Genomic DNA, 27,913 nt, shown 5'->3' with positions numbered 1-27,913 from the left:
CTTAATAGTGTTGGCACAACAGTCACTTATCCCTGAGTTTGGCAATATGGTTGATCTACTTTATTCTTTAAGAGACTTATGTTGTTAATCCCCCAAATATTCCTGATTTAATCAATTATAGTATTTATTTGTTTTGTGTTCCAGAAAAAAATCGTCATTAAACTCTCGAAAAACACATCAATCGTATGGAGACGTCACTTGAAATGACTTGGTTTGAGGTTTGGCTGCGCCTCGGTAACACGTCCAATCGTCTAATAGTTCTGACAAGTCTAAGAGCCCCTGATCTAATTCGAGGTGCCTGGTGTATGAGGGGGAGTGCTGGGAGGATACAGCGACTGCGGTGACCCTGCACCCCTTGGGGTCATGAACGCACCATGCGCGCAATGAAAGCATTGTTTTGAGAGCTGCGGTAGTCATTCCGGGCCGTTGGCCCTTTGACCGCATCATCGGCTGTTTGCCCCGAAGAGTGACCAGCAGAGGTGGCGTGGACCCCCACCCTCGTCCGCACTCGCTCCCAAACATTCTTTGACTCCACTGACGGGTCATCACATAGGTCACAGATCACAGGCGTCCTCCGCCTGCGTGGCTCTTTGCGCGCGTCTTCCTGCGCGTCTTCCCACCTGCTTTTGTTCTGTTAAGTGAGACATCGGACAGATGACACGAACAAGTCGCATTTCAACTATTATCAAAACATCTAAAATCATTAGTGCCAAATAGATTCACTCATTCACGCGCGTTGCGACTTTCATACAAACACGAACATTGCGAGTTCCAGAACCAAGACGAGATCACAGGCGCATTTCCAGGGTGTCCCGTGACCGTTTCAGGAGCTTATAATAACAAATGTCACCCCCACCTCTCTCCACCACGCCTCCCAAGCTCCTGCCACGATCAATGGAGGGAGTGAAGTGGTCTGCCTCCAGGAGTTTCTTTACCCCTCACTCCAACATCTGCGGTGGCGAAGGTGGTTGCGCTGTCACGACACACACACGCGCACCGGCCAAAAGGGAAGGAATCCCACCGTCCCTTATGGCTGCCGCTTTTCTGGACCATTTTCTCGCCGGGGATCATTTACGCGCCTTATAAATTCACCCCGCCGTTCGGATTTATCTTAATTGCCGTGTTTGTTAAGTTTTAATGAATGAAATGTTGGCTTCCCAAGAGTGAATCTGCGAGTAATCTTTGAAACTGAGCCAAGAAGCAATATGGACGGAGTTATTTTTTACCTTTTTCTGATATTTATTGGAGTTACGCACGGACTTGGTTACGACGGTGCCAACAATCTCCAATCATACATGTGAGTATCCCTGCTGCCGTTGTTCTTATTTCTTGGTGTACACTTTTGTTAATATGGATTCAAATTTCTTTGCACTTTTTGTTTTGGAAAAGCTTCACCTGAACAGAACCACAGTTGGATTAGTGCTGCCAGAATGAAGCCGACTGCGCTCCTGCGCGCTCTGATGTTCTTATCGGCTTTCGTCAGCACCCCCGTCACAAACAAATATTATTACAGACACTTCCATCCTCTTAGTGATTAACGGAGAATGAACTTGATTTATATGTGCGTGGTCTGTGTGCAGCGTTTTTAACCACGCGGAGCTGGGGGAGGTAAGAGTAATTACTGCTGTTTATGAAACAGAGCAGCTGGATGCTGTCTCAAGATTCCTGCAGATTTCCACATGCTGAACTGCCTCCTCTGGTTTTATGGACGTTTGGGCATGGATGCGGTGAATGGCATCAGTGTTGGACCTGGAGAACAACCCAGACACACTGTGTGTGCATATGCAGTTAAAGATTGATTGTATTTGACCCCAGGCTAAAAATGTTAAACATCTCCCGAAGCAGAGTCTCATCTTTGCAGGCTGAAACATGCACGGCCGGTGAAAAAACAGTAAACATTTACTGTCAATTGCTTTCAGAAAAATCTCTGTGTTTTTATAGATGTATTGAAAACCATGAATGTGGCTGCTTTTTGCATCCAAACAGCCACACTTTAGTTTGAATAAGGATGTTTTCTAGGGTCAAATGATCTGTTCTGACAGAGAAATGTACATGTGCTCGGGGGACATAAGAAACAATTTCACTTTGAGGTCTGACAGATTTGTCAGGTCATTCCCTGTAGCTCATGGAGCGCCGCTGGAGTTCCCCCGAGGTCTTCAAAATACCAAAACTCAGACAGCATAAACAGCTGCTCACCACAACACGGGTAAAGTCTTAATAACATGACAGTGTTGACAGGTACAAAAAGCTCAATTCATCTGTCAGTTTTACATTTGTTTCGCAACTCGTGTCTGTCTGTGGGCTCTTAAATTAAAAACCCTGGATAACACGTTGACGCCATGTTTGTTTTCATCCTGTTTTGGTCCCAGGCCCAATGTGTGTATAGAGAGGGAGATGACGCTGGTCGCTCAGAGGCAGCCATGTGTGCAGGCCTTCACACGCATGGTAAAAGTGTGGAAGCAAGGCTGCGTGGGACAGTCGTGGTGCATGGGGTACGAGAGGAGGTGAGTAATGCGCCGCGTTACTGTTGCCCTTTTGATGAGTCACAAAGAAGAATTTATCCCAAAGGGCCCCATCATTAGGGCCATCTTCAAATGGGATGAGATGACACGCCCCGATCTCCTCTTTCCTGCCCCCTCTTCATCTGTAAATCACACCTTTTGAACCTCTCACGCAGGTAAATGGAAGGTGTCGCCCCCGTGTCACTGGGCGTTACGAGCTGCTTCACCCGGGCGTCTCTGCAGTCACGCATTCCTTTGAGAGAGCAACGCTAACATTTTAGGCTATCTCTCGGCGTCAGGGGGTTTCTCGCCAGGTCACTCACATGCTTTCTCTGCATTATTTACTCTTGCAAAGTCAAAGGCTGCTTTGAAGGTCGCCCAAGGCCACAATTAGGCGCTGTAAACAAAACCATGTGTAATGACTGAGGAGCAATGAGAGGGGTCCCAAAGTAAAGGGAAGGGCACTGCTCTTTGAAATCGAGTCTGCCAGTCTCACACGCGGCACCTTACTTAAAAAGTCTGGGAAACTTTGCTCAACAGGAGTCATTTGAGGAGCTCACGTGATTGTTGTTCTCTTTTTCTGCGGCTAGTCATTCACAAAGGTCCGTGATTGTGTTAATGGAAGAATCGCTTTTAAATTGAATGTTCTGAATGTTCTGTCATGTTCACAGGACAGCGTACTACACCGCCTACAGGCAGGTGTACAGGCAGGATTATCAGACTGTGAACAAATGCTGTCCTGGTTGGTCCCAGCTTAACGGGGAAGCTGGCTGTCTCTATCGTAAGTATCCAGTGATGTTCATATTTTCTGGTTTTCTGGTCAATTAGAAAGAGGCTGGGCACGGGGAGGAGAAAAAAGCCTTTCCCTAAATTTTTAAGGGAAAGAAGTGCTTCAAACATCATCTCATTGTTGGCGCAGACCTCTTGACAGAAATGTATTCAGGCAAAGGTCAGAAAGGTTAAGCAGTTCTCTGCCCATCCTGACCGCCAGCGCCATGTGGGCGGCTCTCGTTCTTTTAAAAGGAAGTTTCCACTTGTGTTTTTCTTCTGCCCTCACGGCCCTGGTGAAATTTATGCTGGGGAGATTAATAAGTGATTTAAAAAATGCATGAATATTCCACAGGTCCAGAGTCCTCCTGCCATGAGGTCATATCTGTGACCTCTGCCCCTCCGCAATATTGGCGTTCCTCGTTCTCATACAGAACTGGAGAGACCACCTGCTGAGCTGCACAAAGAACAACAAATATGGCGTGAATCCTCCCTGATGGGTAGATGTGTGGAAAAATAGTTCCGTTAGTCACACTGGGGATGCCAGCAGCTCATCTCCTGGTGGATAAGCTTAGTTTCACACTGCTGAGACCACGAAGTCGTCTTTGATGGGATTTTACAGCCAGTGATCCAGAACGCATAACCTGCATACCATAGGTGGACTCTTGGCAAAAGCTTCCTGTAAATAGCTTGTCACCCCGTCTGCTGGCGTGACAGGAAGGTCTCTGGTGCTTCGCCCTCAGCGGTTTACCAGGAAATAACCTGTCTGTTCACTGCCCATCAAAGCACCACAACAACCTCGATACTCCAGGTCTGCTCTGATGGGAATGGGATGGCCAGCAGGAGCAGATCCCCTGTAAGTGCCTGTCATCAGTGCCTTATTATGGCATCTGCGCTCTTTTCAAAGACCTCTTTGTTTCCAGGGAAAAAGGTTTGCAGTATTGTATTATACAAGGAAGTATTATCATGTCTGCTGTTCAATGAGTCTGGTTTGTCTTTAAATACCCAAAGCACTGCCTTAAAGAAAAACATCTTTAAGAAGCATTCCTCAGGACCGTCCGGTGTCTGCCTCCACTTAAATACACGAGGAGGCTTTGTTTCTCCTTTTCCCTGTGACAATGGCTGCTCTCTTCAACGTGAGGCCGGGCTTTTTTATCTTTGTAACCAAAGAGGAGGCAGCGCTTTGAGGTGGGACAAACTAATCACCCCTTCTCTCTGAGCCATTGAAGCGGGATAAAAAGAAACTCACACCCCAATCCTCCCCTGTGCCACTCCTGTGCACTTTGCAGCGCGCTATCTGCGTTGTTCCTCCGTCAGCACAATGCAATCTGTAAGGCTGCTTTCATCGGGATCACCAATATTCAAAGGGGGAAAATCTGCTCGGCAAAATGTACAGCTTTAGCAAATCCTCTGAAATCCCCTAAAAAAAGGGAAGATTGGGATGATGGGAATGCTTTGTGTTGAGAACAGTGATTTAAAGCCTGGCAGCACCGAGGTCTCTTGCGTTGTCCCCTTCAGCTCCCTAATGAAATGTCAGTGTCAGGTAATTAGTGGGATGATTTGCAGTTGTTAGGCCTCATTTATCAATCTGGTTTGTAACCGGCACGGATGTGGCTGTGACCAGGGAGGTGGAGAGGGTCTGAGTCCCAGTGCCAGTGCCAATGCGGCCGTCAATAGTTATTCCGAAGAGAGGGTAAAGTGCCTATGTTGTAATGTCGAGGCTACAGCTTTAGAGTAGGGTCACAGTGAGAGCCGGCCACGGCTGTGGTGCTGTACTCCTGCAAGCATAATTAGAGCCACATTCAGAGAAAACACAGCAAACATCTGGTTATTATCACATTTATTTCAAATGTTTCCAGCCATTTCTATTCTATCTGACCCGAAGGAGTTTTCTATCAGTTCTTGACCAAATGTTTAAATTCTGCTCCCAAATACATTTCCTAAATTTCCCAGCTTTTATCACAAAAGATGCTGATTACTTCCACTCCCACTTTCTTTTTCTGTCAAATCCCCTCAAAGATAGTTTTGTCCGATCTAGTTTGGCTCCACATCTGTTAAACTTACAATTGATCTAATGGCGTTCTGTCTTCTGAAAACAGACTTGTTTGTTTTTGGAAGGCTTCGATTGGCTCCATGACTAAATGGTTCTCCTCAACGTAAAGAGCTCTCCACTTTGCCGGTGACTTCCTCCCCTTCACCATTTTGGAGGCCCATTCACTCAAGAGTCCGACCTCTTAGCTCAGGCGGCAGGCACGGGCTGGGTGAAGACAGACAGGGCTGGTCAGTTCTGATGCCTGACGCCAACAGCGCTCTTTGTGAGGGAGGTTGAGGGTCCGGGACAATGGAGCTGCCCGTTTGTCGTCCTCGTTAACTGCTCCATATGTACTGACCTTTTGTGGCGGGCAGCAGGCCAGGGAAGATCCCTCCATGTGAAACAGGCTTAGTGGCCAAAAGTGAGGAAATGGTCGTCTGTCTGTCTAGCCATGGGTGGTCTGTGTGTGTATGAGAGTGTGTGTGAGTGTAAGAGAGATCACACATGTCAACAACTCGGCTGCTAAGTCAACACTCACTGGGTCTACATTATGTGTAGCTAAACACAAACATACATCCAAAATCCATCCTTATTCAAGATCTTCCACAGCAACCACATTACAGCCATTTGAGGCAGTCCCTTGAAAGTTTTTGACTAAACAGAATAATCTGGATGCTGTGAAGGCTTTAGTTCTGCCATCCTCTTGAGAGGTCCAAATGATTTGCATGATTACGAAAATAGACATAATTATCAGTAATTTAAATTAAAGCAGTTAATCCAATTTTGGAGATGAAATTCTTTAGTTTGAATTAAGTGTAGAGAGCTGAATAAGTATAATTTAGTATAATACAAAGTTTTATTAGCTTCATAATAGCAGTTTTGCATCCTCGAGATGTGGACATGGGTTATCTATTAACCTGATGTTTCAATACCCGTGACAGCAGCGATGCAGAACATCACGTCCTCTTTCCTCGTTCCTTCCTTTGGCTCCACCCACAAGTTCCCAGATTTGATGATGTCAGATATTTTCGCACCATTTCAAAGACTATAAAATCTGCACCAATAAACCACTTCCTCGGATCACAAACTCACAGAATAAACAGTAGCTAGCTGTCTGCTAAACTAACCTACCTTCTTGCTCAAGAAACCTTTTAGAGACCATCTGAGCGTTTCTGTTGCCAGTTTTCACAGGAATCCTTTGAAATATTATATTCCCGATGGCTGTAAAATAAAGCTCTGAGTCCTGCGTGTGCCAATTATAGCACCTAATGGAGGCCTGAGAGCCGACCTTCGTGTGTGTGAGTGACTCTAAACACAGTTACTCTCTGTGGTTCGGGCAGATCAATCAACTGTAGACGAGCTCACGGTCGGCGGTCGCGTCCAGGAGCCGAGCTCCTTGTTCATTTTCAGGTTCCCGGATCAGGATGCTCACTATGTTCTTTGTGAAGCAGCTGCTGATTTTCTCTCATTAATGCTGTTGATGCGTTCACTGTCACATCAGACAGCTGTTTAGAGGGAGATTAAGGAGAAGGGACCAAAAATGTGCTGGTGTAGTGCCCAGCTCTCAGACGGGAAGGCACATTCCACTGGTTGTCACTTAGTCACGTTACCCTGAAGCAACTCACCAACACATCTGACCTTTCTTTTTGTTGCCAGCAATTTAAAACATTTTCATGCTGACGCAGAGCTGTCACATCTATTTGAATTCAAGCAGCTGGCAGCGACTTAATTGTCCCAAATAAATGGGAGATATTTAAATTGGTGTAATTAACACAGGCCAGTGTGATGCAGTTTTCCCCTGTTCATCCATCATCTGTCACCTCACACAATGTTCTCACATTGGTGAGAAGAGAGCAGAGACTCTAGAGGCCCTTATACAATTCAGGCTTTATATAACGCGCAAGTTACGCTAACAATTTGTGAGAAGTTGTTGAATAAAAACAATGTAAAACAATGGAACTAAACGTCCCGATGTGGTCGTGAACTCAAGCATACCTCTGCTGGTGCTAACATGGAGGCTTTGGCAGACATGTACTCTACGTGCACGCTCTATTCAGGTGAAGGATCATCATGATTTATGTGTGCAGCAGCACACCCATGAGGTGGACGCGCATGCTAGCTGTCTGTTTGCGCTGATGTGTCCTGGATTCTTTGAATTTCACGTCTTGAATTTGAAGGATTTATGGACGCAGGGCCACTGGGTCTGAGACAGTGGCCCTGCGGACTCTGTGATTTTATCCCTCTTTAACATCTGTGCCGCTGCGGTTTGTGAAAACGATTGAGCTTCAGCGCAACAGTTAGGGTTGTTCTCAGGTAACGTACTGAACCGCTGCTGGAAAGAGGGTTGTTTTTTTAAGTGCTCACATTAAATCCTGACTGTTTAAAAATAGACTGTTCTTTCAGTTGGGCCAAAGTTTGTGTCCTCACAGAATCCACGATCTGGATTCTCCTTCTGTGGGAAGGTGGACTGAGGCTGCTTATAATATTACTACTATTACTAATATTTTCCTTTTTTCTATGTTTCAGCGGTGTGTAGCTACGGCGTTTGCTTCAACGGGGGCCGCTGTCAGGAGGGGTCTACCCAGCTTTGTGACTGCCCTGCAGGCTTCAGCGGACCCAGCTGCCAGTATGGTGAGCTCAAAGCCCTCCGCTCAAATACCACTACCTACCACTCCATTTTAGCTCCTCTTCCTTTCTGTTGGTTCAGTGCGGTGGAAGAACACATTCTGTGATTTCACTTGATGGAGATGATGTGTTCAGACCTGACTTTTAAGACTTTCTCACCTTAAACCTGTTCTCAACTTTTCCACATCCTGCCTCGGTGGTGTATATTTAAGAAACCTCAAGGGTTTAAGCTACGAACAGACATTGCAGACTTATTAAAGCGACACCACGCTGCCATTCGATTAAAAACACCTTTTTGGCTGTCTGGCCCGCCGAGCATCCCCGCTGAACTCTGCCTCAGCGATCATTTTCTCCACGAGCGGCTGAGAATCTTCTCACATCAGCATTTGGCTGCGCTACCAGCAGCTCAACTATTTTATCAGCAGCTCCATTGTTGAATTTAGGCTGTTGAAGTAAAACAGTGAAGGATTCTGTTGTTTTTCTGATAATACCACACGACAGGAAGTTCCTCTCCGTGTCAATTCATCCGCGTCTGTCCCTGAAATCGGATCTCGCACAAGGCTGAATGAAAACCAGCGACCTGTTTTCCGAGCAGGTTTCAGGCTGTCTGGCAGCAGCTTTTTCACTCATGTGACATTCAGGACCACTCTCCTCATGACACATCTGACCACACTCACATCCTTGTTGGCGGCTCTATTTACTTGAGATCAAACCATTTGGAGCGCAGTGCTTACAGCACATCGTTGTGATCAGTGCTCGCCGTGGTGGCTAAGCTGACCGCCGTTACTTCTGATTACTTCACGCTCGAATGACAGTCTTAATCATAAGAGTAGAAGATCCATGACCATACAGACCCGTGGTGGCACTGCTTAAACCCATTATTTGCCTTTAACACGTCCTGGTGGGCCCAGAGGCCTTCTGAGAGGATTGAAACCATCTGCTGAATATGATGATCGCTGCTGAAGAGGCGACCTCCTGGGCTCAAAAATTAAAAATAAACCCAAAGTAGAGCTGCCAAAGACTGTCAAAGACATTTGAAACTGGTTCCCTGCTGCTGGAAAGAGCAGAGATTAAAAATGATGGCCGTTGTGTTGCAGTGGGGCGGCAGAGAGGATAAAGATGATAAACTCAGATTAAATCAGCGATTGATTGTACAGCAAGTTAGTGAAGATTAACAGCGATGTTCTGTATGTTTGGACACAAGGTCCAGGCTCTGACACAACCAGCCCAGTGTCATATTTCACAGGGAAGCACTGATGTTTTACAGCGCCCGGTGGTGCCTAACTCCTGTGCACATGAGGCGCTCTGTGTTCGTATGTCATGGGAAGATGATGAGATGCTCCTGAAGTTAATGAGGATTCCAAGCTTCTGCCAATAAGCAGCAGGGGAAGGTGTGTTTGTGAGATAGACAGCAGTAATTTCACTCTGTTAAGTGACACAAGACAGTTTCCTGATAAGCTTTGGAATCCTACCAGCTGTTTTGACATATACTCAGGTGTTCCGTTAAAAGAAAGCAGAAAAGAAAAACATATCTTCATCACACACACCGAGAAAGAACATATGACTGTCTTCCACCACAGCACCTGAACATTTCTGTGTTAAAATGCCTTTAAAAAAAAAAGAAAAAAAGAAATCCTGGAATATTTTGTACCTCTGGCCTTTCAATTTACTTCGTATTCTAAAATAGTCATTGAATAATTGGTTCTCTTTGCCATACTGTAAAGTCATTAGAACATTTTGAGTCAGCTGTAAATTCCAACTAGCCAGAGTGGACAAACGGTAGCTAGCTGAAAAAAAGAAAACAATTACTTTTCTCCGCTCTGTGTAGCAGCTCGCCTAAACTCCTTTACCCCCCACACACTGAGCTCCACAGCCATTGTTCTGCCGTGTGAATGATAACTGTCATCAGTGGGTATGTGAGGGCCCCTCAGTGGTGGGGAGTAATGCAGCAGACCCCCCCACACACACACACACACACACACACTCTGATCCTTCTATTGGGGGCTATTAGTCCGTAAACCTTTTAGGAAGTTATATTGCCCAGTGACTGGCACAGAAAGAGCTGGATGTGGGTGTGGGTGGGATGACTCACATCTGCCCCTCTTGGGGGCAAATACACGTTGTACTAGAGAGTTAGCCACAGGTTGGTCGAAGGCAACTTGGAAACTAATAATAAACAACTAATATGTGGAATCATTGGAGAGAATTTGTCAAACCATGTGAAATCATAGAGAAGCGCAGACAGCTCAGACTTCAGCCGTCCCTGCAGACCGCGTCTCCTCCCAGCCGTCCATCCACACTGGTCCTGTTTACACGGCTGCAAAGACTTCCTCATGGCACCACGTCATCCGGTGGGCTTTGACTATTCCTCAGCGTGATGATGCCCACCTGAAGCGTTTTGATGTCTGTGTTTTTGCCTTGTACGTAGGGGACCATTAGTCCTCAGCCCACAATAGATAGAGGCAGACATCTGAGTGATGCGTTGGGCCGTAATGACAGAGGATTTTGGTGGTTGCTCCAGTCGGTGGTGAGTGAAGACGGCTGCCTTCAAGCTGCCTTCCTCTCAGAAACAACATCTACCACCACTTCCTTCTTTCTCAGACATGTTGCGCAGGTACTAGATTAGATTCGATGACATCACATCTATATGGATACTTCAGGTTATGGGATGTTATTTGTAACCTTACAAGTAGAGAGTTCATGACGGCGGTCTTCACCTAAAGGGACTCGGTATCCGGCCTGTCATCAGTAAACAGGCGGTATGTGCTGGGATCAACAGCTTCAAGGCTTTTAAAGGTTTAACAAGGCAGATATCTTCATACCAGCTGACATCTGGGCTCAGATGCAGACAAACAGATGCTCGTGAGGCAGAAACACGAAACATCGTCGGATTAGCTTTTAAAAATTCCACCCTTGTCTGAATAAAAAGTAAAATATTTTCTTTAAACCTAAACCCGATGGATTGGGTAAGAGCCCTTAACCTCTGAAGATATTTACAAGCATCTGTGTGGACACGGGTAAATCTTGGCATGTGGACAGAAAAAGGTCCTGTTTAAACTCCAAGCCACATGTGGACCTGCTGCTTTTGTCCTTCCTTCGTTTTTGCACCGCGAGTGTTTGTTGGACTCGTGTTTGTTGTGGCCAATCTGTGAAATGTTTCACTGAAAGAGCTCATTCCCTGGTACAGTAAAGGTGTTTATTTGCTCTCCCCAAATGAGGTCTCAGTTTTGAGGGTCAGGGCGGGACCAAAAGAACCAGCCCTTTATTAATGACAGACCCTTTCACTGATGAGCAGGATCTAAATCCAGCTGTCTCAGCCACGTTTATCATCTTTGACTCCTTTTATCTGAGGCTCTGTGTAGATTAGCAACCAGTAGTGACTCAAAATCAGATTTTTCTTCAACCCCTAACACATTTTGTATATTTTGAATGTGCCATCAATTTGAAATGTGCCTTAAAACAAGTTGTGCGTTGGAGATAAATGTGACTTGACACATTTATTCTGGTTTCGTCTTGAAGCTGCACTGTGAGTTTGAATTCTTGTTAGCTTGGTAGCAAGGTCAGGACAGCAACCCCGGGGCCATTGTGGGAATTCATTGTCTTGTAAAAGGCCACTTGTTGAGCGTCTCAGCCCCGTTTGAAGTTCACAGGCTTGCAGGGTTGGTCTGTTCAAGAATTCATTGCAAGAGGAAGGTCTCTGTAGGTGTCATTTATTCTTGAGTCCAATGTCTTTGAAACCCTTGACGCCACTCTTCTCTACCGAAAAGAAACTTGCACAAACATTTGGGTGTATTCACACAGGGTTTATTCTGACTCAGTTGGTACACACGGTACACATAAACTACCGGTGCCAGACTTTGCTGTTCACACATCAGTCGTTAATCCTACTGGGCGTTTGGTTCTAGTTCCAACATGGCAACAAAGCAGCGCATCACTTCCCCCCCTTATGAAGCGTAAAATCAGCAGTGATCATTATTAGTCTGACCGCTCGCTGGAGTGATTTACCCAAGGACGGGGGTGACGTTTGTGTTGACCTCATGTTCACAGAACAAAGAGGCAAAGATCAAACCAGCGTGTGAATGAAATGGCTGAGGGCTCCTCAGCACTCCTGAACAGCAGGGGGCCACGGTGCTGACAGTGCTGTTTCCCCCCCCAGACTGTCAGTGACAGAGGGGAGCCACACTCACAGATGGTGTCTGTCCTAGTTGGGCTGGAGGTTCCCGCGTGGGGCCGCGTTGTTAAAGATAGCATCCTCAGCGGATGGGGAAGTCATTTTACACATGATGCTGACATCGGCGAGGGCCTGACTGATGGTCAGAGCTGTGAAGAAGCACTCTTGGATCCGTCTTTGGCTCTGGGTCCACCTGCTCTCCAGGGTCAGCACCAGAGGACGGTAACGAGAAAGGCGTTTTTAGCACGGCGGCCTTGGCCCTCCTCCCGCAGTAAAAATAAATCCCTCAACTCTCCATCCTGTCAGAATTTTCTAAGGAGAAAAACACTTGAGAAACAGCTGAAGATAAGGGAAAAAAAGAACCACGCGTGCACTCTGGGGTCGGTTACCCTGGCGCGGGTTCAGTTGAGTTGCACAGATTATCGCCTTCAGTCCCTCCGTCCCTGAGAATGGCAAAAGTTCTGCTTCGCTGTCAATGCTCCTCTTCTTTAGTTCCACCTTCAGTGTTGACAGAAAGTAAAAGCTGCACCTGTGAGTGTACGATGTGGTTTAAATGTCACATTATAAAACATTTATATGAATAATAACAGCATTTCTTTTTCTCCCCTGGGATGTGTTAGGAAGTAGGGTCCTGGGAACGCCCCCCACCCCCACCCGCTTTTCAAATAATAAGTAGAAATTGGTCAAAGCTTTCACACATGCTCGGTCACCATCCGGCTGTACTTTAATTATTTATTGATTTAACTAAATGTAAAGATGAAAAGCAGAGAGAACGTAATTAATGGGAGGAGCTCATGACCCTGTGACCCCGCTCCATTAAGAGGTCAAAAACAAAATTTAGGTTTCTTAACCTGTAACGTGATGGACACGTTTGTCTTATCAGTTCAACCTGTGTTTTAGCAGAACGTTTGAGTCTCCAGGAGAGGAAACATCTCGACTCCTCAGAGGCAGCGTAACTCGTTCTCAGGGCTCTGATGACTTTAACAAACCCCAAACCAAAACAAGCCTTAATGGCGATACCTTTGCTTCAGATGTAAAAAGCATCTTGAAAGCTGCTTCAACTGAAGTCAGGTGGTGACTTAATCTCGCGTCTTATCTTTTTTTTTTCTCCTTTTTTGGTTCAGACGATCGCTCTCATCAGCCGTAAAGTGGAAACTAAATGGAGCCGCTGCTGTTTTTGTGTCAGAGTTTAATCCGGTTCTTTCGGCTTTGTCCGCAGCCGGCGTAGTGTGACCTCCAGAGGGAAGCCATGGAAATGTGGACACTGCAGGGAGAAATTCTCCTGGAAGTCTTTTCTCACACATTCTCCGCTGCTTTTTCTCCTGCTGACTTTCTCTTTAACGAGACTTTTAGCGACAGAACTCTGGATAAAAAGAACGCTCTCGGCACAAACGCGAGAATTCCACTTCTGCTATAAAAACTGTTCACACTGAGGAGGGAGTCGATAAAGAGGCACAGGCAGGCGTGGAGATCACTGATATTAAAAAGGCACGTAAACAACATATTAAATGCAGATGCTTTGTCGCCCTCTCTTATTTTTAAACGGAGACAGCCTATGGTGACATCAGAGCAGCCTGTGGAGTCAGAAAAGGCGTTTGAAATGACAGGGTGTGCGCTGCTCTGTGGCGGGGCACATCCTCGCCCAGCTACCTGCCGGGACTCCCTAATCTCCTGTAATTATGCTGAGTCTGAGTTCCCACCCTGTCTCATTAGGCTCTCTACAGCATTTCTGATGAAAGGTCGCTCCCGGTCACCCCTGAGTGAGACAATGACGGCTGACGCTAAATCGGCAGCGACAAGAGTTGGCAAAACACAATTAGAGGGGTCATCAGTGTGGATTTATGTCCGTCCTGCCTGTGTTTCCTCTGATGGTAGTGAATCACTTTTGCCTGCAGCCTTATCTCTGGAGGAGCGGTCATCCTCTTCAAGTGTGTGTCGGCTGCTTGTGAGGCGTGAAAACAAGTGATTAGTGGCCTTCATTCGAGCATTTAAAGATGCTTTTCTCGCTCTGTTGCTGCCAGCAGTCCAGCATTTATTGGAAAATAACCCACAAAAATGTCAGACAGCCACAAGAATCTTGCTCAACCCAAACATCCACCTCACAGCTCGGCTGAAACGAATATGATGTTTGTTTGTGACATTAAACACTTACTCTAGCTCTAGCAATTTAACTTTATTTTCTTGAATGATCCGATGCTGGAAAAATCCCACTGACTCCCATTTAGGGATCAAATCTGTGCCACAAAGACCATATAGAGGACAGAAACATAAATCCATCATCCAACAATCCCACACAAACGAGTTGAAAATATTACATTCATATTTGGAATCTTTAATCGGTTGATGTAGAAGTTTCAGGGTGGAGCCACTGTGAGAGCTGCAGCAGCTCCCTCCTTGTTGTGTCTGACCTTCTACTGCGAGCAACAGTTGGAATGAAAATATCAACCATCCTGTCGAACATCTCACACAACAACAGGCTATAATCCTGGAGTCAGAAGTCAGCCGGCTCCTGCTGACTGCTGCCCCCCCCACCCCCCCCCCCCCCCCCCCCCCCCACACACACACACACATACACGATGGCCTGTCATGCACCGACCCTCTCCTGCTCCACATACCAGAGCAGCATATCTGCAGCACACATCAGACAAGGAGAGCTGAGCCGTAATTTTTGGATTTATGCCGGCCTTCATGTGCCATCCCAGAGATTCTGAGCCACGCTGGAGGCCGCAGGCCTCAACAGGTCGCAGCACACACGAATGGTCAGAGGGCAATTCCCCCAGGTCAAAATGGTCTTCCGGAGACACAATTTATGCATCTGCCCTACTTTCAGTCCTACTTTTCAGGTTTGGACGTAACCTCTCGAAACTGTTTTTATTATTATTATTCAGTAGAAGCAAATAATAATTATAAACTCTAGCTCTGCATCACTGAAGGTCCAACATAAAGAGAGTTTAGCTAATGACAGAAGTCTACAATAACGCCAGCTTCCTTTGGATGTGAGATCGGAATCTGTCAGTTTTTCCAGTGGAACAAGTGTGGATATCTGTGGAAACCACATGGCCGCTGTGGGGACTTGAGGGGTAGACCACCGTCGGAGTGTTTGCCTGCAACCTTATCGTCAGGTGTGTGTGAGACACAGGGAAACACATTCTTCAGACCGAAACACACGACCATTTGAGGTCGTCCTATCAGCAGGCGGATGTTTGTTTACAGGCTGCATCATCACGAGACTCAAAATGAGGGGATCTGAGTCGTCTGCGAGTGGGAACGAGGGAGTTGAGGTATTCAGATGTAGCGAGGGAGGGAGAAAAACAGCAAGATCAACACGGCTGGGAAGCAGTTAGGGTGTCCCATAACACACACACGCAGGCACGAGGACCCACACACACTTCAGTTAAAGCGCAGTGAATTGGATCAGAACAGGGATTAGAACTCAGCATTCAGCAGAGCAGAATGTTCGCCGAATAAACTCCAGCTTTGGATTTTTCTTTAATGTAGCGTTCAAATCCTCCGTGGTCACACATACAGAAATACTCAATTTTGCGCCACTGATAGTTTTCATTCTACTGTCAGACGGCTTCTCGCAGCTTTTCCCGTCAGAGCTTCTCGTCTCCATTGTCGCCTCTCGTCAACGCCACAGGGAGGAGAGGCGTAGGAAAACAAAACGACCTTCAAAAAAAGAGGCAGACAGCCAGAGACTTTACACACGAGAAACCTTTGGTGGAAGAAAGCGCCAACGGTGACCAGCTGTCATGAGGGGGGCCGATCACGGATCAGCACACGATCATCTGTTGACCATTAAGATAGACGCGTTTCACATGTAAGGACTTTAATGCAGTTTAATTAATGATAGCGGGACTGTTTGAATTGCTTCTACCCCTCAGGCACGGCTCCTCGTGTGTCAGTACCTCAGTGGTCTCGGTTAGCTTGTTGTCAGTATGAGAAACGGTTTGTGGGTTTGGTTTCAGGAAGGCCACGCTGGGTCTGAGCGACAGCGCCGCTTCGCCACTCAGCTGGCCACAATTGCAGGGAAGCGGGAAGAGAGTTGTTCCCTAAATATGCAATCAGGATGGATCAAACGGGATGAAAGCGTTGGAAGTGGCTGCATGTTTCGTGCAGCACGCATAGTTTCCTGGAGCCGTCAGCGCGGTGAACCGGGGCAGACGATGTTTTCCCAGAGCGGGCACTTTGACAAGTAAAATGTGGTGTTCCCTGACTCTTAGTTATTGTATTGTGGCAGCTGTGTTCTCTCAAGATGTAGGATGATGTAGCATCCGATAAACAGCAGGGGGCATTGTTGAATTTGATGTTCTGCCTTTGGAGATGGAAATAAAAAATTGGTATAAAACAAATGTAACTTGCTAACTGTTGCTGATCAGTATAAAGCGTGATGTGCATGTGGTGCAGAAGTGCTCGTTGAGATTAAAATACATAATAATCACAATATATCTTACAACTTTGTACCCCAGAGGACAGAGTTGTGACTCTAAAATGTAAATGACTATATTTCCATCAGCTACATGTAGTAAAGTGCTTTTCCAGTCCCCTGCACTGGAGGTCAAAGATTACTTTTCTGTGAAGGAATTTGATGTAAATCATCAGTTCCAGTTCAGGAATGGGGAGATGTCATTAACCATCGCGCCGCCACGTTTTGATGTGTGTCACGGAGAGACAAACCCTCTGCCCGATCGCTCAGACTCTGCCAGGTGTCTTCTTCATAGCACCTGTAAAAGAAAGCATCTGCGAGGATGGTGGAGATAGAAAGTGGCGTCTCCGATCGCTAATGTGTGCTACAGTTTTCTGGCCCATGACCTCCGGAGATGATATCTGGGGTCCAGGGTGGGGAAGCCAGCGGTCTTTATCAGAGGAAATCACACAAAACACATGAGGTGGTGTTCTTCAGCACAACTTAGAGAAACCCAGTTTATTTACTTTTATTCTTTACTTGATTGGCTTGGCAACAGCTGTATGTGGGATTTTAAAGACCATTAATTACAACCCATGATACACTTTACTGTAGTTACAACAAGCTCTTGATCAGAACTACAGGTCCAGTACTGTCCAGCATTGAGGAGTTCTTTCCTTCTCATGAAAACTTCAGTTTGAGTTTGAATGTTTTTCTTGTTTCAGCTGAAAATGTTCAATTTTTGCTTGAATGAGTCCAGCTGTTCGGCTAAATTAGCGCGCTAACGCACCTCTCCATTGACCTAAAGGGCTGAACCTGTGTTTGAAGTTTCATCACATCGCAGCTGCTGGTTCTTCACCTATTTTCAGTCAGTATCTTGTGACACAAAGGCCTGTATCAACTGTCTGAACATCCGCTACATGCTGAGGGGTCCCTGAGGTTCTCCCTGCATGTGTTCCACCCTGACCTTTTAACTCTGACCCGGGGTGGAGGCGAGTCTGCAGACGCCTCTGTTTTCAGAAACAAGGATCTGATCAAGACAGGCAGCTGTCTGATAGGCTCGGGTCTGGGAGGCGGAGCCTGTGGTCTGATGAAGAGGGGATCTTCAAACATTTTGTTGTTTGCAGTTGTTTTGCTCTTTTCAGTTGCGTCTGCACACTCAGCTGGACGTGCGCCGTTAGTGTTGGATTGATGTACGGCTGCAACGTACCCTGGAGGCAGGTGAAGGTAGAGCCGCAGTTAAACCTCAGACCTGTACCTGTCTGAGTTTTCCACGTAGAGCGAACTATCTACTTTTATGGTTTGGTTTCTGTTTGAGTTGAGTTTGTGATGTAACGGACTATTGTAGTTTGAGGGGATTTATTTGAAGCGGCTAGCAAAGCCAAACAAAAAGACAAATTTCGCTGTGTCGAAACCCTTTAATTCCTCACAAACAACTGTTATTGCCGCTCCTCTACATTCTTGTCTTCCCGACCTGCACCAGATCAACATTCCTGTTTTCTTACTGGGCAGAAAGTGGGAGAGTGACAAGCATGACACTGACCCTGAGCAGCTCCGGCTCCCACGCAGGTGTGGGCCCTCGGGGGTGGATGCAGGCCGAGAGAGAGCACAAACACACCAGCGTGTTCCTCACTTCTGGTTGCTATTTCTGACCAGTTGTCATGAATCAGACTATTGTTGGCTTGTTTGTTGCATATTTTTCTTTAAACACATTCTTTTTGCTTTTATAAGTTTCAGCAACTGTGCCAAAGGCAGTCAGCCGTTCTGACCCGAGGACCCAGACTCATGGAACCAATCTGTCGTGAGGCCTGAACAAAATAAAAAACACATCTCAGCACAAAGATATTATATGGATATTTTTAAAAAAAAACTCAGCTAGTAAGAAGTACCAGTAATGTTTTACTTGAATGTGTGATTTTTTTTTTTATCATTGTGGCCATTTCCATGTGTTACAACCTGAATCGAAGCCATTTATTGCTGTTTTAATGATGCAATGGGCAGAGTTTTGCTTGAGGATGAAAAAAAATGTTCCATAAAGCCGTTTTCATTTCAATTTCAACCTTCCTTTGTGCACCGACACTCTGCTTTTGTGGACACGGAGATGTTTTACAGGCAGGCGGGTGTTAAATGAGTTCTTCCTCCCTATTTTCTTCAGCAAACTAAAGACCTCACAGAGTTAGACAACACAGTGTAAACGTGAGCTCCCAGAGAACACATACAAAAAAACTGCCAGCAACAAATCCATATCCTGAAACTGCAGCACGGAGCAGAAGAGTCCATTTCTACCATCATGCTTAAACATTATGCAGGAGCTCCGCCACACAAATGTGATGAGCTGTCAGCACCTGCATCAGCCCACAGCCATTATACGGAGTTTGGAAACAGGAGAGAAAGATTTAATCTGGTCTGGCCGATGATGGCTTCAGCAGGATGTGAGGCTGAAGGAACTGAAATAAAAGGTGGTTTTGTGAAAAATGAAGCAGAATCCTGCTTCCGAGGGGGAGGTGGTGTGATGTTAATGATTTGGAATACACTTAGTTTATTTTTAAGCTTTCTTAAAGTCTGAAATAAGGAGGGTAAAAATAAGCAAAGTCTCCTGCAATTATGCTTTAGATCACCTTTAATTACCGTAGAAACAGATTCAGTGACATGAAGATGACGGTGTCCAAAACAGAACGCTGGGCTGTTTTTTTATTTTTATTTTAACGGATTGCACCTTCTTTGCCCTCAGATGTGAATGAATGCGAGGAGACGAACGGGGGGTGTGAGGCTCTCTGCTGTAACACCATTGGAAGCTTCTACTGCAGGTGTCCTCCTGGACTCAAGCTGAGCGAAGATGGGAAAACCTGCCAGGGTGAGTCTTCCGTTGTTGCTTAGATTTTCCCGGCAGTCTCTTTCATTCCTGTGAGACACAGCAAAAGAATGTCTTCAACTTTTTCAGACAAGCTGCCTTGACTTTTGCTGCTAGCGTGTCAAAGGTCAAGGTCATTCTGCCCTATTAAACTCAGTTGTCAGTCATGGCTCCAGAAATCCTGCCTTGCTCACGGTACACGTCCCACATTGCTCTCAACAGGATACATCTAAGTATTGACATGTAACCGCCACAAGGATCACTGTGCAATAAAGTTTTATGTATTTAACAACTAACACTGGGAGCCCAGAACTGAAGGACACTGATCTGGTCCACAGATGGCGAAGATCTTTGCTGATGTGAACTGAAGCGTTCATACATTTATTATTTATTATATATTTATATTATATTTATATATTTATCATGCATTTACAAATGTGAAGCCGCTTGACCGACACGTGAAAGTGTGCAACCGGTACCGTGGCGTTGTGTGTTTGTGTTCATGTCTGGTGGGTCAGCATCAACCGGTTTTAAATAAAGTGACTTGTGTTTCGCTGAAGGTTGATTCAGTGACTGGATTCTGCCGACAGCAAACATCAAACAGATCTCATTTAAATCCACTGGCAGAACCGCTCCTGGCTCAGATTATCTGTAAAAAAAAAAAATAAAAATAAAAAAAAGCTCCATGATGAAACAGCACAAAACTGAGCTTTTTCCTCCATTTACTTTGTCAGAGTTTGATGTCGCTGGTTGGAAGGCGTCCGCCACGGCTCCGTTTGATCAATAACCATTCCTGTGTGCTGCAGCCAAGCCCGGAGAGAAGATGCTTCAGCTCCTCTGCAGTTCGGCCGGGGGAGCAGGGAGCAGTCGGAGACCAGCTCCTGTCACGGTTATGAGGAGAGCTGATGGGAAAGTTGTCACAGCTGGCATTGATCTCTCCCTCTGCCATACGGCTGTAGGTTGGACGAAAACAGCAGCTCCCAGCTTTAAAGCTGTAATAGCCTTTAATTGGCTGCAGTACTGAGGGAGAATGATGTGCGTGGTTGCGGTTACCACATGTGTGGCAGTCGCTTCTGCCCCGGCGTGAAGATTTATGGGCGCAGATCACAGAAGAGGTCCATTCATTCAGCTGCTGAATAGGTTTCTGGGGGACTGGATCTCTTACAACCACCCGGCTTTTGTTGGGAATCCTGTCGTTTGGCAAAACTCAAGATTCCAATTTAATGAAAAACAGTTGCTGCCAGTAGTTAATACGCCAAAAACCGCTGACACGGAAATCTGATACGGCTCTGTTGAATGGAGTAAAAATAAAATGTTGGCTGAGATGCCGCCTGTTCGATTGAGTAGCTCCTTGTGATTTTTACATGATCAGTGTTGTTGACTCAAAGCTGTGGAGTCCAGCAGCTTGTGTGGGTTCGACAGTGGCAGGACTGGTCTGTCAGCACCTGTCTGAGGATTGTGGGAGCCCCATCTTTTGAAGCAACTCCACTTTTTGAGCGATCTGTTATGTGAGATTATAAATGTATAATCTGGCTCCTGACTGCCATCACCAGCCCTGAGACCTGTGTGGCGACTGGTTCCCTTGTTACTCACATGACGCTGGTCGGTTTCTGCAGGTGGGACTGGTTGTCGTTGGAAATGATGGTGAATATTATTGTGCTTTATGGCTGTGTTAATGACTGATCCTGCTCCTGTAGTGTGTGTTCTTGCTCCATATTAGAATTTCAAAAGACCATCTGAGGGTTAAAACACGGTCAGAAGGTTGAGGTTAGGATTGGGTTCATGTTGGGGGCAGGCTGGTTGGGCTTAGGAGTTGGGAGCTGGGTAATGTTTTATGTATATAAAAGTCCTCACAAAGACAGTAATAGAAGGATGTGGGTATCTGTGTGAGTGAGAAAGAGAGAGAGAGAGAGGGGAATGAGGACCTTTTAGTAAATATTTCTACTTTTGGTGAATGGGAGGGTGAAGGACACGGAGGGATGGAGGGAGGAGAGATGGATCAGGAGTGAATAAGTTAAAGCTGCACCAATGTCAGAGCAGGATTCAGCACCTGGAAACCGCTCACTCTTTTTTAAGGACAAATACTCAGCAAATACAAAGTCTGAGTTAATTAGTCTGCTGCTGACATTTTCCAGCGTTGCGTTCCCCATCCAGCCATGATTTTCTCTCCAGTTTACTGGGTTTTCTTGTTGGCGATGGTATCTGTTACCTCCGCGGCAAACTATCAGTACAGTTACTATAGAAGGATTTGCTACAGACCTCACTGTTACCATGGATACCGAGGCCACCACATTGGCTACCTGGCACCAGGTAAGTCATGAAATCATACTCAAGCATGTTTATCCTGCCTCATTGCTGACAGGGCAGCTAAACAGGCTGACGAGGCGTCTGCTGTCCTGATGTCTGACACTGCACAGATTGTTTGGCTCCCATCAGAGAGGGCGCTTGGCCTTTATCAATAAGGATTACAGTCTAAAAACATGAGTCATCAGACATAAACAGTCTAAACAGATAAACTGACAGATTGTGCTAATTTCAAGTCTTTTATTTGCAGTGGATCTTGTGCTGGGATGTATTTCATATCTATTAATGCCACTAGCGCTAAAAATCCCTCTGATCTGTTGGCCTTGGAGACTCAGAATCATTCTATTCAGTTCATAAATAAATCATCTCTCTGGAATTGGCCCAGACCAGTATTCCAGCAGGACGGTGCTGCGCGGCGGTCGGAGGATTAATGCATCTCCTGTAAGAGCCAGCCACTGTTCAGGCTTTGGCTTGGAGCTCAGAGGGGATCGTGTTCTGGAGTCTGCAGCTGATACGACAGCAGCTCAACGCCAACACACACCAACATCCTTTTCCCCCCTTTTCCTTTTACGAGGAACCAAACCAGAACCTACGGAAAGGGTGGAAAATATGGAAAGACGGCTGCTGCCAGATTTCCCGGACGGCTGAAGTTTGGCCTCCAGGAGCTGTTTCCTGCTTCGAATACTGTTAAAAAAATGCTATTATTTTTATTTAATTCTCATTCAGCTGAGACTTGTGTGCCGGTACGATTCTCCTTCTACAGAACGTTAGTTTGAGGCACCAAAGCAGCAGCATGATGGTGAACATGTGTGAGTGCTTATAAGCTGAAGAGATAATTGTTCCCAAAACCACCCATACTATATATATTATATTATATTATATTATATTATATTATATTATATTATATTATATTATATTATATTATATTATATTATATTATGCTGCTCTAGGACTTCTGCTTCCATCAGAAAAGACTTACTTTCTTTCTTTTACATCAGCTTTCAGGTTTGTTGGAAAAACTGTTTTCTTTCATCAGGAGAACAAAAGTTGTAGCTTGGGGCTTAAGTTGTCACATATTTTACCTTTACCAAATAGTTGCCACATTACTCATTATTTGACCATAATAGTTTTCGTGTTTATTTCCCGTTAAGCTCATTATTTAGTTAGCGTTTTCTCTTAAAATGGTTAAGTACCGATTGTGAAACCCGGTGGATCCTGCAGAGTTTCTGTTTTTTAATCAAGACATTTAGTTTTCACTGTGCAGGAGAAAAGACCCCAAACGCCTCATGTGAAGCAGCAGACAAAGGCGACAGTAAACCGTGTTTATGTGACGGTTATTTCTCCCAGACTGGAGTTTATTTACACTCCACTGCGTGCTTCTTTGCCGCTTCAGTCCCAAAGATGATCTGCCACCCTAAAAATGTGAAATCAATCCTTCATCGGTAAAGTCCCTGAAGTTGTTGACAAAGTCAGAGAATCTTTGCAATCTTTGTGTGAATCTTTGAAACAGTATCTGCAGAAAACCGCTGCCTGAAGTCAAAACTGTGCCGGGCGGCTCCTCTCACTGTCAGAGGAGAAGACTGATCGTCTTTTATGATGCGTTGGCCGCTCTCTCAGGCCTGTTGCAGCACCCTCGCTCTCACCTTCGTCACCTTGTTGCCATGGTTGCTTCAGCCACACCGTCATTAACCACTCTCGGTTAATTTTAACAAAACTTCCTGGACTTTTCCACTTGGTGTCTCAGTTTTCCTTCGGACCCAAACAAAGCTGAGCTGCTTAAATCTGATGGTGTAGAACTCCAATCACAGCTGCCAGTCCCATCAGAATGTGTTTTTTTAAATTTGGAATCCTGTCACACGTGAGGCCGCTCTTCTTTCCCTCGCTGTCACTTTCCCAGACGTAGAACCTCCTCCTGTTTATTTGTGATCTGAACGCGCCGCTGAAAAGAATGTGTATGTTCTGCATCCTCTAATCTGGATTTCCATGGATCAGCTCCTCCCCAAGGACCAGAGAAGTGAAGGAATTTAAATTGGGTTTTAAATGTTCAGTAGTTGTTACCACATGGGGAATTTGTTTGATTTGCGGTCCCCTTATGGAACACTTTTCCTTCTCATCCATCACGTCCTTTATCCTAGAACCTGCATTTAAAACCTCTCTCAGTTCAGAATCAGCAGCTCTAATAGGCTTTTTTGTTCCCGTAATGGAGGAATTTGGGCAAATTGCGCTCATTTATCTCCCATCTGTCTCCTTCTGTCTGTCTCTGTTCCTGTCTCTGCCTGCAGATATTGATGAGTGCCAGGTCCACAATGGAGGCTGCCAGCACAGATGTATTAACACCAGGGGATCCTACTACTGCGAATGCCACCCAGGATCTCGTTTGCACGTGGACGGGCGCACCTGCCTCGGTGAGGAGGTTATTGTTGGGGCGTGTGCGTGTGGCTCTCTGACAGGGTGTCAGTGTAATTCCTGAGAAATTTGATTGATATCTTCTGGATTCTATGTGGTTCTGACAATAGTTGGCCCATTCAGTAAAACCAACGGAAACCTCACAGCTTGATCTTGAATGTTCTCCCAGCAGCATTGACCTCGTGGCGTTTCCATGAACCCCAACAAGAGTGTGATTTCATTGTCACATCAGGGAAATGTGAGCAGGATTGCTCAAAAACAGAACAGAGATTATAAACCTGGCCCTGGTCCCTGCAGTCAGGAATGCAGACAGCCTGTTCCGTCATTTAGAGACAATCAATGTCTCTCCTGGCTCTCCTCGGAGCATTGCTTCATCGGATGGAGCAGTCTCGTCCCCGCTGTCCCCGGGAGCCTGTGACATATCTCGCTAAAGAAATGTACAATTGCGGAGCTAATTTGGAGTCCACATCTGGAGCGAGTTCCCCGTTAGGGCTGCATACCCGACTGCCGATAATCACGCTGCCCGAGGCCGACTAGGAGAATCTGGAATCATCCCAGAAGGAGCCGAGCGAAGGTCCTCAGATCGATCCAGCTTGAGGTCAGGTGTATCTCACAAACTTGGCGTGTTTCTTAACAATTTGGAGCTGGAAAAGCAGCCTGTGGTTTGACGCGCCCTTATGATGGATGGGTGTTGAAAAGAATCTCTAAGAAGGGCCGTTTGGGTCCGAGCCGGTTGTTTCATCTGAGGCTCGGCGTCCAGGACGTCTGCTCAAGAGGACGAAGACAGACGGCAGGAGATGATTGAGGAAAACAGCGGCTCAGAGCTCCTGACAGTTAGATCTCTGATTTTTGACCTTTTGATGGAGGGGTCACGTGGCCGTCTGCGGTGTTCTTCTGTACCCATGTCAGCTCGGCCGTCACGCTTTATGGTCCCTGACACATGATTTCCTCTTCTGTCTCTGTCTTCAGCTTTCTGTCTGACCTTCAGCCGTGCCATAATTTGCCTCCTCTCTTCCCCTCCTGCAGCTGTCCATTCCTGCGCCATCAGCAACGGAGGGTGCGAGCACTACTGCGTGCAGCAATCTTCCACTCATTTCCGCTGTCGCTGCAAACCCAATTACGTGCTGGCGGAGGACGGGAAGCATTGCACCCGTGAGTGTCCGACTTCTTATTTGAAGCAAAACTAAATAGCTCAGCTGAGGCAGAAGGAAAACACGGATGACGAGCGCTCATAAAACCACCAGACAATAAAAAAAATATTTTGCCTCATACCGTTAAAGCTATATCACAGGATGTCTGCGCTGGTGGAATGTGTTTTCATTCATTTTTGGTAATGAGCGTTTCACCGTCTTTCCTTCACTTAATCGGTCCCATCTCCGTGACCGAGCGGTTGTACTGGATTGCCTCTTATTTTGTAATTGTTGGCTGTGAACAGCTTCCTTTAATATTGGCAGAACTGAAGGTTCTCATCAGCGATGCCAGACAGGCTTAAACAAGTCAAACACATGCAGAACCATGCAGGGAACGATAGAAGGATGCAAACGGGTGGAAACTCCTCACCAGCTGCGCATCAGGGCCGCTGACCCCTGTGAGCTCACGGTAACGGGTTTCTTTTCTGGTGCAGTGCCGGATCCCTGCGCGGTTCAGAACGGAGGCTGCATGCACGAGTGCCGGCTGGACGGGACCAGGCCTCGCTGTGACTGTAGAGACGGCTTCATTCTGGCAGAAGACAGAAAAACCTGTCAAGGTAGATTGACAGACTGGTGGCATCATTTCACAACGACGTGCGTCTCATGACATGAACGCGTGACGCAGCCCTTCTTTACCGTGATGACATCCTTCTCTCCTGCATGTGTTTGTCGCAGACGTTGACGAGTGCCAGACAGAAACCAGCAACTGCGCTCACGGTTGCCACAACACGCTGGGATCTTACGTCTGCGTGTGCAACGCAGCCTACGAGTTGGGATCTGACGGGAAACAGTGCTACAGTGTGTTCCGTGTCCAAAAATGACTTTTATCACACCTCACGTTCACTGGCAGCAGATGTTTATTTTAATTTAACGTTGTCTCGTGTTCTGACAGGAATCGAGATGGAGATCGTGAACAGCTGTGAGAGCAACAACGGCGGCTGTTTGCACCACTGCCAGCATTCAACCGGTGGACCCGTTTGCACCTGTAACCACGGTTACAGGTTGGATGATGATCTCAAAACCTGTATTGGTAAGGTGTTGCAACAAGAAGCCTTTATTCCATTAGTCAGGGTTTTGTAAATGTGTAAATGATGATGATTTATTAGAAATGACCCAATAGCTTCAACAAACACTGATGTCAATTGAACAAGCCAAATGTTTCATAGGAAACACTTTAGGTTCCGTCTTCTGGTTCTAATTTTAGCCCTAATGAACCTTTGCAGCTTCACGTGACCTCATTATGTGAGCGTTACGCTGCTGGTTGGGGTAGTTTCAGCGTTGTGGTTCTTGTACTTGGCAGACGTGGACGAGTGTGGAGAGCAGAGCTCCTGCTGTGAGCAGGATTGCACCAACTACCCCGGAGGCTACGAGTGTTACTGCTCGGCAGGATACAGGCTCAGCTCAGACGGGTGTAGCTGCAACGGTACGTTAAGTCCTCAGACGACACAGTGACTGAAGACTTTTGTCTTGGTTCGATTCGGAGGGCCTCGTCACAGAACACGCGGGCGGCTGCTTTTGGTTTGACGGTGGGAGAGTTGCAGTTCTGAGCGTACTCTTGCGTCTGTGTTCAGATGTAGACGAGTGTCTGGCTGTGAACGGCGGCTGCGAGCACACGTGCCAGAACAGCGCCGGCTCCTTTCAGTGTTTTTGCCGCCGGGGATTCCGCCTGGACGAGGACCGCCAGTCCTGCATCCGTGAGTACTGGCGGTCACGTTAAGCAGAGCAGACATGAGACAATCGCACCAGACGCACGCTGCCGAAAATGCAATAAGAGGTTTAGCCTGTTAGCAACAGAGCGCTGGAACTTTGGAGTAAAGCAAACCTTTATTAAAGATGATGTGCAGAGAGAGTTTATACATGACGCGGGCTTCTCTGATGTGTGTCTCACCGTGAATGTTCCTCCGCAGCATTAGAAGATGTGTTTGAAGCCCTGTCCAGCGGAGGCGCCACTGAGTTTCCTCTCGGTCAACCCCAGCTCACACTGATTCAAGATTACAGCCTGCCTCTGGAGCGCTACGACGACTATGAAGACGACGAGGGCGAGCTGAGGGCTGAGAGTAACCTGGCAGAGAAATTTGGTGAGCCCGCCTCCCTCCCGCTGTCGCCGCAGTGTTGCCTGCTCGTTATCATGAACAGGAAGCTGTATCTGATTACCAGACTCTGACTTCTGAGGGGGGCCAAACTGTCAGAGACTCATTTACTGCAGGCGGAAAACACCCACAAACGTCAGGGATTAATTACTGCTGTATGTACTGTAACGCCGCTGCTCCAGGAATGCTGAGGCTCATGTGTCCTGGCAGCTAACTGGAGCCTGAAACAGGAAGTTAGATGATTATTTTCCTCCAGAGCAAGTTTTCCATCTTTCTTGACCTTTGTTGCCACAGTACCCATTGATTCCCTAATAGCCATAAATTTGCCGTAATGGGGTTTTTAGTGTCTCACTCACCGCTGTGTCGTCTCCAGTGTGTTTGGATGACACTTTTGGCAACGACTGCAGTCTAACCTGTGATGACTGTACGAACGGGGGAAAATGTAATCAGTGGAAAACTGGCTGCGACTGCCCCGATGGGTGGATTGGCCTCATCTGCAACCAGAGTGAGACACACAGGAACACACACGTATGTCATTGTTATTAGCAGTGATGGGACTGTTTGGTTTTC

General features: G+C 46.5%; 1 protein-coding gene across 1 annotated transcript in view; it reads left to right on the top strand.

The window, feature by feature from the left end:
* megf6b (multiple EGF-like-domains 6b) overlaps nt 1-27,913 on the top strand; it is a 35,456-nt gene that overhangs the window by 475 nt on the left and 7,068 nt on the right. Inside the window, exons 3-16 of the mRNA XM_011614013.2 lie at nt 145-1,297; nt 2,370-2,504; nt 3,173-3,282; nt 7,828-7,932; nt 19,234-19,356; nt 23,940-24,062; nt 25,090-25,215; nt 25,688-25,810; nt 25,929-26,051; nt 26,146-26,283; nt 26,554-26,676; nt 26,825-26,947; nt 27,161-27,331; nt 27,717-27,848. Coding sequence (XP_011612315.2) covers nt 1,206-1,297; nt 2,370-2,504; nt 3,173-3,282; nt 7,828-7,932; nt 19,234-19,356; nt 23,940-24,062; nt 25,090-25,215; nt 25,688-25,810; nt 25,929-26,051; nt 26,146-26,283; nt 26,554-26,676; nt 26,825-26,947; nt 27,161-27,331; nt 27,717-27,848 — 1,747 coding nt within the window. The 5' untranslated portion in view covers nt 145-1,205. The remainder of the gene's footprint in view (nt 1-144; nt 1,298-2,369; nt 2,505-3,172; nt 3,283-7,827; nt 7,933-19,233; nt 19,357-23,939; nt 24,063-25,089; nt 25,216-25,687; nt 25,811-25,928; nt 26,052-26,145; nt 26,284-26,553; nt 26,677-26,824; nt 26,948-27,160; nt 27,332-27,716; nt 27,849-27,913) is intronic.

Source organism: Takifugu rubripes, chromosome 19, assembly GCF_901000725.2.
Source record: "Takifugu rubripes chromosome 19, fTakRub1.2, whole genome shotgun sequence".
Lineage (NCBI taxonomy): Eukaryota > Metazoa > Chordata > Actinopteri > Tetraodontiformes > Tetraodontidae > Takifugu > Takifugu rubripes.
Note: the sequence above shows the minus strand (reverse complement) of the source record. Positions and strands in the feature narration are given on the sequence as shown.